This window comes from Catharus ustulatus, chromosome 7 (genome assembly GCF_009819885.2).
Source record: "Catharus ustulatus isolate bCatUst1 chromosome 7, bCatUst1.pri.v2, whole genome shotgun sequence".
Lineage (NCBI taxonomy): Eukaryota > Metazoa > Chordata > Aves > Passeriformes > Turdidae > Catharus > Catharus ustulatus.
In genome coordinates, this window is record NC_046227.1 from 23,487,663 (window position 1) to 23,505,385 (window position 17,723).

Genomic DNA, 17,723 nt, shown 5'->3' on the forward strand with positions numbered 1-17,723 from the left:
TCATGCCGACAGCACAGGCATGGACCCTACCTGGCTGTGGGACCAGTGTGTCCCGGAGCTGTGCAATTCCCCCATCTCTGGCCCTGTAGCTGGGGCTGGAGGGGTCAGGGGCGCTTGTTGAGCATCCCCAGGGGCAGAGCCCGGCAGTGTGCGGGGCACGGTGCAGGGTACGGCACAGCCCTCGTCGGCTCCGTCCGCAGCAGCGGCTCGCTGCAGAACATTCCAGGGAGGCTGGCGCGGGGCCAGCGCCGCGGGGCAGGGAAAAGGGCCTTTTATGGAAGCGTTTCTGCATTAGAATAAAATCATAATAATAATGCACAGGGGAAGGGAGCGGGAGGAGGAGGAACCCCTGAAGAAAACAGTGAGACAGGATGAGAACAGGCTGGCCTCTGGGAGGGGAGCAGGCGCTGGGCATCGTGCTCTGGGGACCAGGATGGGATGGGATATGGGTGCTCCAAAGTGGGGTGCTTTGGGCAAATCCTTCTTTTTGTGGCCCGGGACAGGAGAGGCAGAGTGGGGTGCAGTGGGTCCCCATGCTGCTGTGGTAGGGGACCAGCCCCTGAGTGGTGTTTGCATCTTGGCTCCATCCTGGGATGCAGCAGGGGATGGCTTACTGGGGATCACTGCTCCTGGTGGAATTTATAGAGGATAAAGTGCCCCAAATCACACTCTCCCACTACTGTTAGTATCTCTGGGCCAACACAGAGCTGGAGTGCCTGTGCCCACTGCACCAACACTGACTGCCTCTCCCACCCTGGCATGCTGCTGCTTCCCGACAGACTGGGGTGCACGCAAAACCCAAGGTTAATTGTCAGTAATTGCCGCTGGTAATTAAGGTAACAATAGCTGGGCTGTTCAGCTGGCGGCTGCAGGAGCTCATGAGGCTGGGCTGGGGTTGGTTCCAGGAGCTGTCTTGGCATCAGGCGCCCGCCCTGTGCTGCGCTGTGCTGAGCTCGCCATGCCCACCCGGACTGGGGCTGAGCCTGGGGCTGTCCTGGCTCCCTGGCCAAGGACGAATGGCACAGCTGCCATGGCCCTGAGCCCGCTCCCACTCCCAGGAAGCCAGCCTTGACTTTGGGGTGCTGCATATGCTCCTGCCTGGGGTGCCAAGGCCATGGATGCCCCTGTCACCACCCTGGGTGGGTGCTATATTCGCTGTGGGGTGGGTGGGGGGCGAATGCTGCATTCCAGCCTCTTCCCATGCTCTGTGTTGGACAGGGTGTTCAGGGACTAATCCTGGCTCTCTTCTGCTTCCTTGCAGGCTGTGACCCCCTGCTCCCCCACTGTCAACTATGAGCTGGTAAGTGACACCTCCACTGTGAGCCATGGGTGACAGCCAGGGCTCTGGGGATGCTAGAGCTTCCGGCTCTAGGTATGGGGCTTTCTCTGTCCTGGGGCTTCAGAATATGAATCTCCCACCCTCAAAACCACAGGGGTCCTGGGCTGGGGGTAAGGGCACCCCCATTTTTGTGCTGTGCCCCCCACCATTGCTGGCTAAAGGGCATCCCAAAGCTGAGCAGCAAAAGCTGGAGCAGCCCAGCCATCATGGGACTCCTGGAGCTGGAGCTTTCAGGGAAGAGGGCCTTGCAGGGTTACTGAGAGGGTCAGGCAGATAGGACGTGACCATCCAGGGCTCTGGGGTCCCCTGGCGCAGAGGGCCTTCCCTCCCTGGCCAGAGCTGGGGCGGTTTCTTGCACACCCGGAGATGGCTGTACCAGATGTGCCTTTGGCTCGGGGCGCCCAAGGCCATGCATTTGCAGCTCTCGTTATTGTCCCCCTCTACTATTGTCTGTCCTGGGGGCCTTTATAATCTGCTGGAGCCAAGGCGACGCAGGCCGTTCCCACCCTGTCCTCTCTGGACACCAGGAGAACAGCTGGATGCATCATCTCCGTTCACCCTGTCCTGGGGAGGGCGGGTGTGGGGGTACTGGGCAGACAGCCACAGTCCTTTGCCACACTGCTCCAGGCCATGACTGGGCTCTGGGGGTACCAGAACGCTGGGATGTCACCTGGAGCAGTGCCCAGCCAGAGGTTTGGGAAGCAGGACATGATGGTGCCTACTAGGCAGCATCTTGCCAGCAGAGCAGTTCTCCTGCCCCATCCCCAGCCTGGTGATGCCCGTGGCAGCAGGCAGAGTAGGCACGTGGCAGCAGGGAGACTGGCATAACCTGGGGCTAGTGCAGCAGCCCTTCCTTTTTGCTGCAGACGTGTGCCAAGGCTTGCTGGGGCAGGCACCGGGAGAGGAGGCCCTGGCAGGGTTTCAGCTCAGGCTTGGCAACCTGGCAGTGCCGCAATATCTGTGCCTCACATGGGGCCCTGGGCTGGACAGCCCATAGCTGGGCAGGGGTCTCACCTGAAAATGAGTGTAGGACATGACCACCTGCAAGCTGTTGAGGGCGGTGCAAGAGCCCAAGCGAGGGAGGGCAGGAGTGGAGCATGCTGCCTGCCCTGGGGCCCCGTGGTGGTTATCTGCCCTGGCTTTAATCTCTGCCTGCATCCCCCGCCCCTGCCAACCTCCTTGGGCACTTATCGACAGCAAAAATATGTTGGCTTCGAGCTGGGACCGTTAATGTGGCTTTGGGAGGAAATTGAAAGGGGTTTGCCCTGTTTCATGGATGGAAATGTCTGCTCTGGCCCTGCTGACAAGAGTAGAGCAGCCTGCTTTTGGCAGTGACCTCCATCCTCCTGGTCCCAAGATTCTGCTCTGGGACCCACCCAGCTGGGTCCTTTTGCTGTGCCACCCCCAGGCACCACAACCACCATTCCCAGACAGAGGTATCTGTCTCTTTCTTCCTATATTTGGGGTCCAGACACTTTCCCCACCCCAGGAAGTTAATTCCTGTCTCCAGCCTCCTTTCAGAGCTCTCTCTGGTGGCATGTCAGCAAATTTTCCCCTGTTTTGAGCATCTCAGGCCCTGGCTCTACTCCCACTGGGGTCCTTCACTGACCCTGTGGGATCAAGCTTATCTTGGGGAGCTAGTCCTGCTGGTGGCCAGTTGCCAGGCTGGGTGTGGGACTTCTCTGAGCTTGCTCTGTTGTTTACTTCTCAGCTCTAGGTCCTGACCATGGAGGATCCATCTGGAATCCCAGAGATGTGGGGGGCACCAGGTGCCCATCATGGAACAGGCTCAGGGTTCAGCCAAATGCTTCCCATTGGCAACAGTGGTGCAGTGCCAGTGGTAGTGGCTGAGAGGTAGGATGGCAGCATTCTTGATACCTGAGTATCCCAGCTTTGCACTTGGGTTTTGGGGGATTCCCCCAAATTCAGGAAGAGCGGACATGTTGGCAGGCAGGGAAGGGAATGGAAACGTGCTGCATTTCCTAGGAAGTACCAGAAATAGCCAAGGGGGATTTTTGACCCTGGACCTACTCTCTGTGTGTGTGTGTCCCTCTCTCAATCTCTCCTCTCTTGCTTGCCTTTTTCTCACTCTCTCCTTGCTCCTGTCTGCAGCCATCCCTGGGGGAGAGCATCACCAAGCAGGTAGAAGTCCTGGTAAGTGCAACCAGTCACGGAGGCTGATCATTGCCTCAAGACCTCCTGGGGGGTCACTCGTACTGTCCCATTACTGCAAGCACTCCCTGCAGCCAAAATCCCTCAACCTGGAGTGCTCCTGTAGTTTCCCAACATACCTGGTGCCCTGAAGTCCTCTCCCCCTGTCAGCCAAGGAGATGTTGGCCATGCCAAAGGCCAGGTGAGATGCCCAGGGTTGGTGCCAGAGGTGGTGGTGGAGCCCAGCATACTGGGGGCTGAGGCTTTTGCTGCAAAGCTGGCTTTCCTGTCTTGGGGCTGGGGATCTGTTATTTAATCTGTGGACATGAAATTGCTAAGACAGTGTAGACAGATGCACTGCCAAAGTCAACGCGGACAGCTTCCCCCCCGCCTGCAGCCAGCTTGCTGGCCTCCCTGTGTGTTGGGGCTGGGACCCAAGGGATGGAGGCATGATGGTTCCCATGAGGAAGAGGATGAAAACCTTCCTCACCTGAGATCTGGCTTTGCCTAATCCCTCTGGTTGTCCAGGACATGTTTCCAATCCTGAGAAATAGCATCCTCAGAAAAATCCAGTCAGAAGCTTTCCTTTGATGGCTTTGCTGTCTTTCAGGGAAATTTCTTGGTGTTTCTGAAGCCTTTCTTGTGCCTTTCTTCACCCTTTCCAAGCAGAAGGGGCCTTCAGGTTTTGGGTGCTGTCAGGAGCTTAGGGACGTGCCAAGCTAACTTGGGACTGGAAGGCATATTCTTGATGGGGTTGGCAGAGGGATCTTCAACCCAACACGACTGAGACCAGCCTGTCCTGAGCTGGCTGGACTGGGTTATACTGGCTTGGCTGTGTCTCCACAGGGGACGTTTGCAAGGTCTCCCAGCCCAGCGGCAGGCAGGAGTGTTTAATAACAGGAGTGCTTGCTCCTATCAGCTGATTGCAGGCTGACTCTTCCTCGTGCAGGGACTGGCGGCAGAGGCGCAGCGCGGCTGCGGTTGGGAAGGGGGGAGCAGGGCAGAGCCCGGGGAGCAGGGCAGAGCTCAAGGGCTCTCGCCAGGGCAGGGGACACTGGAGGGCCCTGGCTGCAGGCACCTGCTCCCCTGGGGCTGGAGGGTGCCAGGAGTGGACCCGCCATGCCGTGGAAATGGATTAGCAAGGGGCTCACTGCTATCCAGGTATGGGGATGGAGAGGGGCTCTGGTGTCCCCACCTTACTTGTCCTCTTGTGCCTCAGTTTACCCATGTGGGAGCTGGGGGTGATTCCTGGTTTCCTTGTGTAAGCTCTCTGTTGGGAAAGGCTGTGGTTTTGGGAAGCTGCTGCAGCTGGATGGGGTGACATGGATTGATAGGGCTCCCCTGGCCGGTGAGTGTGGGTGTGGGACCCCAGAGATCTCCATTATGAATGTCTGGGGCACTGCACAAGCTGTGGTGGGGATCCCATCCTAATCGCTGTTGGGTGATGCAGGGACAAGCCCATGTTCAGGTTCAGGCTTGTTCCATGCAGCTTGGCTCTCCCAGGAAAGGTCTTACCTTCTTTTTGTTGCATTTTAACTCCTTATTTGCCCTCAGCAATGCTGGAGGGTTTCTGGGGTGAGCAGGCATTTTGGGACACCCTGAGGAAAAACTGGAGGTCATTGTCACTACTGTTCAAGCACCTCTGGGAACTGAGGCAAAGCTGCTGCCTTCTGGACCAGCTTTGGCTGGGAGGGGCGAAATTTTCCCCAGGCCCCAGGGCTGCTGAACCTGGCTCTGCTGTGCAGGGCAGCCTGACCTTGAGAGGGGCATGCAGGGCTGTGGAGGGTGATGCTGGCTGTCCATGGGAGCAGCTCTGGGACTGTGCTGGGTGGCAGGTGAAGGATGTCAGGGAAACCTCTCTCCTACCTCCTCCCGTTCCCTTTGGTGTGCTAGCTGTGGGATGCTGCAGCCCTGAGGAGAGTAGCAGCAGTCTTGCAGCTCTGGGGACCAATGGGGCATCCCGGGAATCAGCTGCAGGATGCATCTCTCATTTCTGATCCTTCCAGGCGTGTTGCCTGCGTGAGATGAGTCTTTAAATGACTTCTGCTTATTAGCTGGAGATACTAAAACTAATGAGGTGCGAGTGTGTTTTTCCTCAGCGGTTTTTTTTGGAAACCCTGCTTTGTTTTTCGGCTGAGGTCACAAAGTCACAGAGCAAGCCGGCTGCAGATGAAATTTTCGAGGCCGGAGAACATGCATAAATAGAAGTTTCCTGCTCCAAGAGCTCAAACATTTCCTCCAGGCGTTTGGCTCGGTGGAGCTGGGGCCAAAGCAAACTGTCGTGCCTGGCTGGCTCCTCGATCCTGCTTGGGCAGCGAACCTGCCCCTACTGTGGGCAGGGCCAAAGCAACTCTGTCCCAACAGGTGTGCCTGCAGCCTGGTGGGGACAAGAGGGACTTGTACATGCTTGAGAGTCTGTCTACCTGCTCAGCATCCTCCCAAAACGTCCTCTGGGACACTTTGGCAAGGCACCAGCTCCACAGTGCCCATGGCAGCTGGTCCCAGCAGCACTGGGATTGTGAGGGTTGGGTGTTGCTTGTGGGATGTGTCAACTTGCTTGTGCCACTGGGATGCTTGGTGGGATTTGAAGACAGTGATATTTTGGGGGTGTTAGGATGCTCATTGCAGTGTGGTGGAGGTGGGATGCTTTGGCAGGACCATCACACCCAGGTCTAGCAAGACCCATGTGCTGGCTGTGGCTGGGTCATGGCAGTAACTTGCTTTTCCTCTCTGGTTCTTTAGGATGCCACAAAATCCCCCAGGAGTGGGCAGTCACGCTGCAAAACATCCAGGTACTTGCCTCAGTTTCCCTTTCTGATGACCATCTCTGCTCTGCCTGAAGCTCCCTCCCACCAACACCTGCTTCTCCAGAGGTGCTGTACCTGGGAGATGCTCCCAGTGGAGAAGACACAGGAGTTACAACTCACTATCCCCAACCTGGGTCCCCAAGATACCTCAAGAGGACTGGGAGCAGGGGAAATGCCGCAGGCAGCTGTGTCCCCATGTGTGCCAGCCTGTCTTGCAGGGTGGAGAAGGGCCCCCGTGTCCCTTCCCCATGCCATGTATTGACAGTGGTCCTCTCCCTTGCCCAGGAGCATGAGCCTGACTGCAGCCATGGAGAGCAGCTGTGAGCTGGACCTGGTGTACATCACAGAGCGGATCATTGCTGTCTCCTACCCCAGCGCAGCTGAGGAGCAGAGTTACTCCAGCAACCTCCGTGAAGTGGCCCACATGCTCAAGTCCAAGCATGGCAACAACTATGTGGTAAGGGGCACAGCCAGGTCCCTGCCAGGCTGGTGGAGGGGCTGGGGTGCTCAGCTAATGGGGATGGGTGCTTGCAGGGCATGGATACTGCATCCTTGTCTTTGTCTGGGCTCTGCTGAGTGGGGGTCTTTGCACTATGCTGGATAGATATTTTCTTCATTGAAGATTATCAGTCCCTTTCAGACCCCCTGGCGTTTTTGGTTTTGTATTGCCTTGTGGCAAGGTGTTAATTAGGGTAATGTGTCTGGGGAAGCCTCTCATAGCAGGATTTGGGAAGGCTTTGGGGTGAGGAAGAGGTGAGGTGGCAGCAAGGGAGGAAGATGTCCTCTCACTCTGTTTTTCATCTTCCCTAAAGCTTTTCAACCTCTCTGAGCGGAGACGTGACATCAGCAAACTTCACCCCAAGGTGGGTCACAGCTGTGAGAAGCAGTGGGGGTGTCAGGGGCCTCAGGGCAGGCCTGTCTGCAGAACCAGCTCCCCTGTCTCTGGGGGAGAAACAACCACCTTTCCTATTCTATCCAGCCGGGAAAAACCCTAGAAAAGCACTGAGACTTCACACTGTGTGGTATTTCAGCTTGTTTCCCATTGCTCTCCCAGCCCCCCATTCTCAGCCCAAAGCTGGCTGTTTGGAGTCTCTTGGAGACCTCTCAAAGGCATTGTCCTCATCTCTCTGATAATGGGGGAGCCCTCAGAAGCTGAGCCAAGTAACCTGGGGTGAGGGGCCTGAGATCTGGGATCATGGTGGCCTCCCAGAGCCAGGGATCTCGGCACTGGGGTGCAGGGCTGGGGTTGGGAGGTTGCATGTCAGAGCAACACAGCAATGCGTGCCCTTTGTATGTTCCCTGGGCTTTGCCCACTGGCAGGCTGGGAACTCTGCATGGGAGTGCCTGTGACCCCAGGCTGTTTGTTCCTCTGTTTAGGTGCTGGATTTTGGGTGGCCTGACATGCACACCCCTGCGCTCGAGAAGATCTGCAGCATTTGCAAAGCCATGGACACGTGGCTCAACACAGCAGCACACAACGTGGTGGTGCTGCACAACAAGGTGGGCAGGACCCATCACCAGGGCATAGCAGTGGGGGCACTGGAGGGTCTGTGGGGCTGCAGGGAGCGAGCTGAGCCTCCTCAGAGGCTGAGAGATGTAGAGAATGCGGTGGTTTGTGGTTTGGGGTGTGGGTAGATGTCAGCACATACGTGTACATTAGTGTGTGTCTAATAAGGGTTGGGGCGTCTCTGGGGTGGCGTATGCTTATAGGGATCAGTGTGTGCCTCTGTGGGGTATCTGTGCCTGGGTGCTCACAGGCCCCGATGCCCCCTGACACCCCTTCTGCTGTGTGCCTGCAGGGGAACCGTGGCCGGCTGGGGGTGGTGGTGGCTGCCTACATGCACTACAGCAACATCTCAGCCAGGTGAGAGAGACACGAGGTCCTGAGGGGGCCCTGGGGCCCACTGGTGACCTCCATCCCAGGGTGCTGGCATGCTGGTGCCAGTACTTTCCTTCAGCCTCATCTGTCCTTCATGCCCACAGTGCTGACCAGGCTCTGGACAGGTTTGCCATGAAGCGCTTCTATGAGGACAAGGTGGTGCCGGTGGGACAGCCGTCCCAGAAGAGGTGGGTCCTGGCATGCCTTTGCGGGCTGGGTTTTAACCCATAGGGTGGTTGGATGCAGGGGTCCGAGGTGGATGTTCCTCAGTGGCTTCTGCCCCTGAGCTGCCTGTCTGTCTTCCAGGTACATCCATTACTTCAGTGGGCTCCTCTCTGGCAGCATCAAGATGAACAACAAGCCCCTCTTCCTCCACCACGTCATCATGCACGGCATCCCTAACTTTGAGTCAAAAGGCGGTAGGTGCCCCCAGCTGTTTCCCCAGCCTGCTTCTTCCCACACTACCACCTCACATTGCCTGGTCGGGCTTGTCCTCCTTGGAGGATTTTTTACACCATCTCCTTGGCAATTTGAATTTCCCTCTCAGTGACTGTTCACTCATATCAACAGGCAGCTACCCTTCTCTGGCAGAGATGCCCACAGAGGATGCCCTTGTGATGCTGGGCACTAACCTGAGCTGTGGGGTGACAGTGTGTTCTTGTCAGCTTTTCCAAGGACAGCACCACTCTGGGGTTTGGGATGCAGTACCGTGTCTGGTGCTGGTACCTCACCCAGATCATCATCCCACCCCTATCCCCAGCCCAGCACTTGCCCTAGGTCCTACAGGACCCAAACTGTGAGGGCTTTGCCCTTTCTCAGCTCATCCACAGCATCCTTTCTGCCCAGTGCAGATGTTGCCCTTGGTCGGTGCGGGCTGACTGGGGCAGGGAGCGGCTGTTTGCTTTGGCTACCTCCCTGTTTGGATTTCTCCCCCGTGACTAATCCCTCCCCTGGCCCCTCCGCCCAGCCGGCTAACAGCAGTGTGCCTTTTCTCCCCGCCTTGATGTCTTCCAGGTTGTCGGCCCTTCCTGAAAATCTACCAGGCCATGCAACCCGTCTACACCTCGGGAATCTAGTAACTATCTCCTTGCCATGGGGCTTCCCTACTGCCCAGCACTGGGGGCATGGCAAGCGGGGGGGATGGAGAGGGTCAAGGACAAGTCCCTTGTGGTCTTGTGCTCTGTGCTTTGTCCGTTTGGAGTCCCGGGGGAAAAAAAAGGGGCTTCCTTCTCTTTTGGAGGTGGTAACTGGCTATACTGGGCCGTACTGGACCCTTCTGTGGGAGGGCTGTAGTGACTCTGCGTATCAGCAGAGGGAGCCTGGGGCTGTGCAGAGCCTGGGGCTGGGTGTCCCTGGAGGGAGTGGGGAAAGGGATGGGGACATCTGGGATATGAAGGCACCCTGGGAGAGGAAGGCATTTCTTCTCTCCCTGCTTAAAGAACTGCTCTTCTTGCCTGGATTAGTCGTCACAGATCACAGAGTATTCTTAGTTGGAAGGGACCCACAAGGATCATTGAGTCCAGCTCTTAAGTAAATGGCCTATACAGGGATTGAACCCACAACCTTGGTGTAATTAGCACCATGCCCTGACCAGCTGAGCTAATATCCTTTCTTTTTCCAAGAAAGATCTTCCCCCTGTTTTAATCTCCCCAGTGTTTTTTTTTTTTTTCTGATGCTGATTCAGGGAGTAGGCACTGGTAAAAGGAGAGGAGGAGCTGATTCCCAGCCTCCCAGACATTCTGCCAGCGCCACATCCCAGTCTGTGTGGTACCTCTGACTCCTGGTCTCCCTGGAGGGACCAGAGCACCTCACCTCTGGGATATTCCCATCTCAACCTCCAGGACCAGGATCTCACTTCCATACAGCCATGGGTCCCTGTTAGCTGAGATTTACTGCCATCCTGGCCTTGCCTTTCAGCTTTTAATAGACTGTTTATGGGATGCCTGTAATAAACTCCAGGTTTATCTTGCCTGTGAAATCCTACTCCTTTCTTCCCTTGTCCCTGGCTGCTGACGCCACCGCCTGTCGGCAGCCTGTCGGCAGTGGACTGAGAGGGGAGGGCTTCCCACAGGGAAACTGAGGCAGGGAGAAGAGTCTTCCCAGGGATTTTTCCCTCTGTGTCCTAAGCCCCAGTTGAGCTGTGGGATCTGGATGGATGGCTGATAGCCCAGCCCTGGCACTTGGAACTTGGGCAGATCCTCCCACCCAGCAGTTTTTGCCCCCTTGCTGAGCTGTGCCTCAGTTTCCCCTTCCTGTCCTCTTTCCACTGGGAATGGGTACCCGTTGAGGTGGTGGACAGGACTCCCCTCACTCACAGGGAGGGCAGGCTCTGTGCGTTGCACATTTTCTACCTGCATTTGGGTGGAAGGGCTGTTTGAGGTGATGCTAGGAGTTTTCTGGAGGGATCTCTGCACCACAGCTCACATCCTCCCACAATTCCTCTCTGCAGCAATGTGCAAGGAGACAGCCAGACGGGCATCTGCATCACCATTGAGCCTGGCTTGCTGCTCAAGGGCGATATCTTGGTAAGGATCGTCAGCTCAGCTCCTGGTGTAGGAAGCACACAGGGGTTGTGTGGTTGCCTTGCCTCGGGACCCCCAGATTCCCCCTTGCCCAGGTCTGGGGGCTTGTCCTGATGGCCCATCCCCGTTTCCCTCTGCAGCTGAAGTGCTACCACAAGAAGTTTCGCAGCCCTACCCGTGACGTGATTTTCCGTGTGCAGTTCCACACGTGTGCCGTGCATGATCTTGACGTCGTCTTTGGCAAAGAGGACCTCGATGAGGCCTTCAGAGGTAACAGCCCTGGCACTTCCCTGCTGCAAACTCCCTCGTCCTCCTACCCCTGTAACTCTGGTGTCATCATGGGGACATCTGGGCACCCATCCCAGATCCACCCCCGCCGAAACAAGGCACCCCTGCTCCATCTGCAGGGTGTGGTGCTGCTTGGGAAGTGGTGGCACCATCATCTCTTTCATTGCCAAAACCATTACTGGTGCAGAGGAGCTGCCTTGGGGTTGTTTTGGAAGCTAAGACACACTGTACCATGCAGGGATATCCCCTAGCAGCTCTCGGCCTTAAGCTGGTCTCTAGGCATGTTTGGGGTGACTGGGAACTACTGGAGCTATGGATGGAGATAATCACTTTATTCTACTCTCTTCTTGCCAGATGACCGCTTCCCTGAGTATGGGAAGGTGGAGTTTGTGTTCTCCTATGGCCCTGAGAAGATCCAAGGTATGGCTGGCTCAGTGCCATGGGGGTTTGGAGGTGAATGCTGTCTCCTTTCCTTCTCAGCTGTATCCCCTGCTCCCTCCCTTGCGACCTCCCTGCCTCATGGCAGTCATTTTGTCACCAGGGTAGGGTGAGGCATCCAGGCAGTAAGGCTGATCTAGGAGCACCCATGGATGCCCCATCTCTCTTGCTCTCTTCCCCAGGAGGCTGCTCTCCAAAGCAGGAGAGATGGAAGGAATGTTTGGGAATGAAGGACTCCCTTGCTCAGAAAGTCCAGACCATGCACACTCACTGCCAGTCTGTGTGCTGGTCTCTAGGCAATCCCAAAGTCCCAGGCAGTCTTGTATACCTTGTTTGTGAGTCTTGATGTACACTGTGCTCATCCATCTCTTGATTCTACCTTTCCTCCAGGAGTCTCCTACCTTGCTCTATGGCTCCTGCACTCTTCTCCTTGCATGTACTTTTCACCACCTATTCCCCCATCCCACCCTTGCTGGTCCATTGTTATCCTACCTGACCGTCTTGCCTCTTTCCAGGCATGGAGCACCTGGAGAATGGGCCCAGTGTTTCTGTGGACTACAACACATCTGACCCACTGATCCGGTGGGACTCCTACGAGAACTTCAACATCCAGCGTGAGGAGAGTGCAGAGGGGGCCTGGGCTGAGCCACCCCTGCCCAGCAAGCACCTGGAGAAAGGTTAGGGCTCACAAGGTGGTCAGTGGCCAACGTGACCACATGGAAATACTCCCTACCCCAGGACAGAGGACATGGTGGGCAGCAGAACTGGGGACAGGTGGCTGCTGATGGGAGCAGTGTGGCCATGGGATGGGAGAGCAAGATCTCATGGACTTTGCCTTCTGCCACAGTGCCAGGGAGCTCTTCTTTTCAGTACTTCGCTGTCAATGTCCTGTTTGCACAAGCAGAGCGCAGCTCTAGTTTATGCCCCAGAGCTTTAGGAAATCCAAACCCCATGTCTGCAGGACCGTTAGGTAATCCTAACTACTTTGTCGTGCTGCAAGCATGGCAGGATGTAGATGTGCCTTAGTTATCCCTAGGGAATGAGGATGTTTTACTGGCCTTCAAGGGTCTACTGCATCTCTCAGAGCTGGGAAAAGCCCTCTGAGCACCCATTTTGTTGCAGCAAGTTGACTGCTGTCACCCACTTGGCGGGAACGGGCAGTACTTGTATGTCGAAGGGTGGTGGGCCCCTGTCCTGGAGGCAAGGCCACCCGTGGCCAAGCAGATGCATGGGCTTTCCTGGCCAGATCTGAGAGGCATCCCTGGAGCAGGGACAGCTGTGGTCCCTGATGTCCCTGAAGGTCACCAGCTGCTTTGAGTGGGCGCGGTGGATGGCGGTGCTCACAGTGGAGGGTGAGGGCTCTGGGTGCCTGGGGCATGCCAGAGTGTCTCTGCTGGGGTGGTCACATGGAACCGGACCTGGGGCGGCTGTGTGGAGCTGGCACGGGCGCTTGCCTTGGCACAGGGCAGTAAACAGGCAACTCGTGATGTGCAGGCTCAGCTGTGGGCTCTGTGCGGGCTGGGGGCTGTAGGTCCAGCCTCAAGCTGGCACGACTGCCTGGCAGTCCCCTCCTGCCTGCTGAGACCTGAGTGCCTCATTGCATGTGTTCCCCTCTGCACCCTGGGCCAAAGTCTCTGCACCCCAGCCGCTGACAGGGCTGCAGGGGTGCCCCAGGACTCATCTCTGTATTTTCATGGGGGTCTTGGTGAATATTGGGCCTGCAGAAGTACCCCAGGGCTTCTCTCCATTTCCCCTTGGGGATCTTAGCAGGTGTCAGGGCCGTGGAGGTGCCTCCATGCCTGACTGGGCTGTCTCTGTGCTGGGCAGGGTGGCAGTAAGAGCTGAGGGCACCTTGAATTTGTAAACACTGCCCCAGTTTGGAGATGAGCCGGGACTGTAGAAGGGTGAAACCACAGGCACAAGGCTGCCCTCTGACCCATGCCAGCACAAGCAGCTGCAAGAAGCCCATCTATAAGGGGTCTTTCCCAGCTGTCCCGTAGGACACTTTGAGCAGTGGGAGTCACTGTGGGCTCAGGGGGCTCCCATCCTTTTCCCTCTCTGTTGTCACTTTTCCTCTTTTCCAGCCTGTCCCAAACCAGGATGGGTACTCTGGTGTCCGGCTGTTCAGGGGGGGTCCCTGTTTATGGTCGTTCTTGCCTTATTTGGTCAGGGAATTGCACGCCACATTTTTGGCACCACCAGGCGTGAGCAAGCGGCGTCCGGGGGCGGAGGGGGGTGAGGTTGGCACCAGGACCCACGCTGGGCTGGGATCAGCCGCTGCTCCTTGTCCCTGCCACTGCCCGTCCTGCCACTCGGCGAAGGCTCCCCGCAGACGGTCGCTGCAGCCCGGGCCAGCGGGATCGGGATCGCCTGCCAGACGGTGGGTTCCCCCATGCCGCCTCTCTGCTGGCCACAGCCGCTCTCCGTGGAGGTGGATGCCCTTTCTCCAGCAGCTTTGTCTCAGCATGGAGCACCCATAAGGGCTGGGGGGTGCCTGCCAGGGTGGGATGGTCCTGTGGAACCCCCAAGCTGGAGGGGCAGGCGGGTGGCTGGGGGTGGTGCCTGTCCTGGTGTTCCCTCACCTCTGCTGTGCTTATCTGTGGGGACTTGGAGAAGGGGAAACTCACTTGTCGTGGGGTCACTAGTTGACTAAGCTCTTCCAGAGTAGGGGACATGAGAGGGGGATCTGTATCCCCACATCTTGCTTTCTGGTTGAGGGGACAGACTGGATTCAACAGGCTCTCTCTGAGCTACTTCCATGGGACATGCTGGCCCCATCAGTGAACTCACCCTCCTGCTTTACTCAGGCAGGGTCTGTGCAGCCCACCATGTTTGGGGTGCCCCGTGGTCCTTAGGGACAGTGGGGTGTGCTGGGTACCCCCCCAGCCTGTCCTGCTCCTCAGCCATGGCTGCACAGCCTGGGGAATGGAAGTGGCTCTGCCTGCCTTCCTTCCTCCTCCTTGAAGGGGCTTTGGGGTCAGTGGTGGCTGCTTGGTGGGTTCCTGCTGCAGTCCCCGTGGCCATTTGTTGGCTGAGGGTGTTTGAAGCTGAAGGGATGTGATGGCATGCTTCATTCTCTGGCTGTTTTTGTGGTTGCCAGCACTGTGGTAGCTCTCCTTGGGATGCCAAGCTGGCTCCAGAGAGGCAGGAGGAGGCTGGCAGCTGGATGTGGCGTTGCTGGGTTTGCAGCTGGTTGGAGGATCACTGCAGTGAAATTTTGGTGTACTGCAGTTGCTGTAACTCTGTATGGAGATCATTTATGGCCTGGTTTGGTTTTGCTGAGAAACAGCGGTGCTGGTGGAGAACAGGGTGCTGGGGCTGGCATGGAGTCAGTGAACGGGCTGTCCTCAGGGTCTGGATGTGTGACTCTTGTTGGGGGACCTCAAGCTCTGCCATCTCCAGGTGGTGTGTGAAAATGTGAAACGGCCGGGCATGTGTCCCCAGTCCAGCAGCTTCCTGTAACCACTGTTTCTTGGACCCACCCTGGGCTGGCCCTGCCTGCCCTGTCTTTTTACCAGGCCGGGAAGAGAGTGGTCAGAGCCTGGCCAAATCCAACATCTGTGAGAGAGTTGTTAAATCCCCACCTGAGTCATGGTTCTGGCATAGGGCTCCCCTGCAGCTCATCCCTGTCTTCCCACACATTCCCACTCACAGGGCAGGGCTGGCGGGGTTGGGGACTGGGATGAGCATCCCACCCTTCCAATGAGGAGAGGTCACATCAGAGCCTGAACCACTTGTGACAAAGGTCAGGAGGTCCTGGATCCCCACGAATGGAGCTGGATGCTGATCCTCCACTTTTCCATGGAGGAGAAAGCCCCTTGATGGGGTCGCTGTCGTTTGTCCTCCAGGAGGTTCAGTATCTCATGGGGTACACATTTCCTAGTGGGTTCAAATCCTGTCCCACTTATCAGGAGGGGCTGAGGCTGCCCAGGAGCGCAGGCCAGGGTGTGCAGAGGTGGAGAGCCAAATGGACCAGGCTAGATCTGTTAAATCCATTGCTGGAGCTGCTGGCGGGCTGCTGCTCTCCCCCTGCGGCTGGATCGGTCCCTAGGCCAGGCTCGGTGGGGAAGGGGGCCACTGGCTCTCCTCTTTCCTTCACCAGCTGACTAAAGCTGAAGGAATCTGCTTCTCCTTCCTTATTCTGCCCCTCTCTGCTGCTTTCTGCTCCATCTGCTGCAAGGTAAGGGTGTGTTGAGGTGGGCATTTTGGAACGCAGTGGGGATCTGTGTGAGCTGGGTGGGAATTCACAGAGAGTGTCCCTCTTGCTTGTGGTTATTCCCCATGGGTGAAATGCTGGAGCATCTGTGGACTTGGCTAGACATTGCAGCTGGAGTGTGGCTATTCCCAGGGCAGGATCTGTCCTCTGACCTGGTATTTGGGGTTGTCATGTGGGGTGGTGGGGGAGTTTGTTACCACTGGGACTGGGAACCAGGCAAAGCTGGGATGCAGGGAGAGACCAGCTGTTGGAAACTCAACTGCTTCTCTTCCCCCTTTAAACTGTCCTTGAAGTCAAAACTTGTAGCAATTCTGTGCCTAGGGCTGGGGTAGTCCCGCGGCAGGAGTGGGGAGCTCTGTCTCTTCCCTCCGGCAGCTGACACAGCCAGGACAAAAATATGCAAACTTTGGAGGTTTTGGAACGATGCTGGCTTGGCATGTGCTATTATCTGGGAGCAAACAGGGCTGTGAGTCAGGGGGCTGGCTGGAAACATTGCTCTCATCCCCTGCCGTCATCCATGGGGGTGTGGGAAACGTGCGGTTTGGGGGATTAGAGTGGAGGGAGCCTCACGTTTTGCTGAGTATATTGGATCGATTGAGGTGTGGAGTCCTGAGCATGAGGTCAGGCAGGGGCCTGGATGTGGGGTGGGCTGGCTGTCACCTGGACCAGCAAATTGTCAGCACCATCCCTACATGGATTTTGCTTGGGGAGGAGCAGTTTGGTCTCAATGGGATCATGGCATACCTCCTGTCACAGAGCAGGGCAGTGTGTGCATCCCAAAAACAGGGCTGGTGTGTCCGTGCTGTGCCCGTGGTGCTGGCAGGGCAGGCAAAGGGATTGTGCAGATGGGCCAGCAGGGTTGGTGGCTTGTCCATGGCTGGTTTCCACCTCTCTGTAGCTGTGTAGTTATTTCAGATAGAGAAACTCAAGCCTCCAGCAAGACATTTGAATTTGCAGACCCGTCTGGGTTTCAGCATCATGTGTGGCTTGGAACACGCTGAATGTGTCGCCGCTCTTTGGGGACAGGTGTGACACACGCACACAGGAGCTGAGCAGGGCTGGGTGTCTGAAATGAGGCGGTCACCCAGCGGGCAGATGCTCAGTGCACGGTCCGAGGTGGGCAGGCTGTCCAGCTGTCCGGCTGTCTGTCCTGCCTAGGAAACAGTTAACGCGGCGGAGCCCTGCCTGTGTGGAGGAAGTAGTTAATATTCATAGCTGGAAGCTGTCTGTCTGGCTGTCCTCCCTCCATGGCTCCCACCCTCTCCGCACCTCACTGAGGTTAGCTCGGGCTGGAGCCTGGGCGGCCCCGCCGCCCTCCCCGCGCCGCTCCCCTTTCCCTCCCGCTCCTCCCTGTGGTCCCTGTGTGGTCTGGGGCGGAGGGGAGCACGGCCGCACCTCCTCGCCTCCATCCCATCTCCGGCCTCTCCCACCTTCGGCTGCTCCATCCTGCCCTCCGGCTCCCCGTGTCCCGGGGTTCCCGTGTCCCGGTTCTCCGTGTCCCAGCCCTTCCGCCGCCGTCCGGGTGCCCCTCTCGCGGCCCCGCGGGACACGGTGCTGGGAAGGGAATAGCTCCCTCCGCGAGAGGGGAAGCAAAGCCAAAGGGACAAACGCCAGCCCAAGCCAGCTCCAGCCGTCGGCTCCTGTCCTGGACGGACACACGGGGCTGGCTGTGGACACCGCTGGAGCTACCACCACACCAGGTGCCCCTGGAAGGCTCTGGTGCAGGAAGGGGTGAAGGAAAGCCTCCTGCTCCTTCCCTTCGCCTGGGATCTTTTAATCCCCGTCCCTTTTGGTAAGTCCTGACTTTGCTTTTCTTTGGACTGAAGGCTGGGTGGTGAATTCATGGTTGTGGTGACCCACGGCTCAGGGGCTGGGGTTGCTCGATGCCATCGTACCTGTTACAGGATGAAACCGGAGACAAGGAGGCTAAACTCTTCCTTGTGAGATGCAGCTCACACCCTACATCTTGCAAAGGGTCTTGGCACCCCAGGGTCTTCCCTGCGGGCTGATGGTTCCAGAAATGCATTGGGGTCAGGATTCTGGGTGGGTGGAAGAGGCAGCAGGTGGGATGCTGCTGGGGCCA

General features: G+C 57.4%; 1 protein-coding gene across 12 annotated transcripts in view; it reads left to right on the top strand.

The window, feature by feature from the left end:
• TNS1 (tensin 1) overlaps positions 1 to 17,723 on the top strand; it is a 68,632-nt gene that overhangs the window by 21,417 nt on the left and 29,492 nt on the right. For 8 of the 12 annotated variants that reach the window (XM_033064320.2, XM_033064326.1, XM_033064319.1 and 5 more), the window contains 14 exons: positions 1,262 to 1,300; positions 3,452 to 3,493; positions 6,233 to 6,282; positions 6,583 to 6,754; positions 7,110 to 7,160; positions 7,675 to 7,797; positions 8,097 to 8,161; positions 8,281 to 8,364; positions 8,483 to 8,595; positions 9,191 to 9,251; positions 10,626 to 10,701; positions 10,839 to 10,968; positions 11,341 to 11,406; positions 11,940 to 12,101. In XM_033064320.2, the coding sequence (XP_032920211.1) occupies positions 1,262 to 1,300; positions 3,452 to 3,493; positions 6,233 to 6,282; positions 6,583 to 6,754; positions 7,110 to 7,160; positions 7,675 to 7,797; positions 8,097 to 8,161; positions 8,281 to 8,364; positions 8,483 to 8,595; positions 9,191 to 9,251; positions 10,626 to 10,701; positions 10,839 to 10,968; positions 11,341 to 11,406; positions 11,940 to 12,101 (1,234 nt within the window). The remainder of the gene's footprint in view (positions 1 to 1,261; positions 1,301 to 3,451; positions 3,494 to 6,232; positions 6,283 to 6,582; positions 6,755 to 7,109; positions 7,161 to 7,674; positions 7,798 to 8,096; positions 8,162 to 8,280; positions 8,365 to 8,482; positions 8,596 to 9,190; positions 9,252 to 10,625; positions 10,702 to 10,838; positions 10,969 to 11,340; positions 11,407 to 11,939; positions 12,102 to 17,723) is intronic. The other 4 variants (XM_033064323.1, XM_033064328.2, XM_033064329.1 and 1 more) reach the window with 1 other exon arrangement.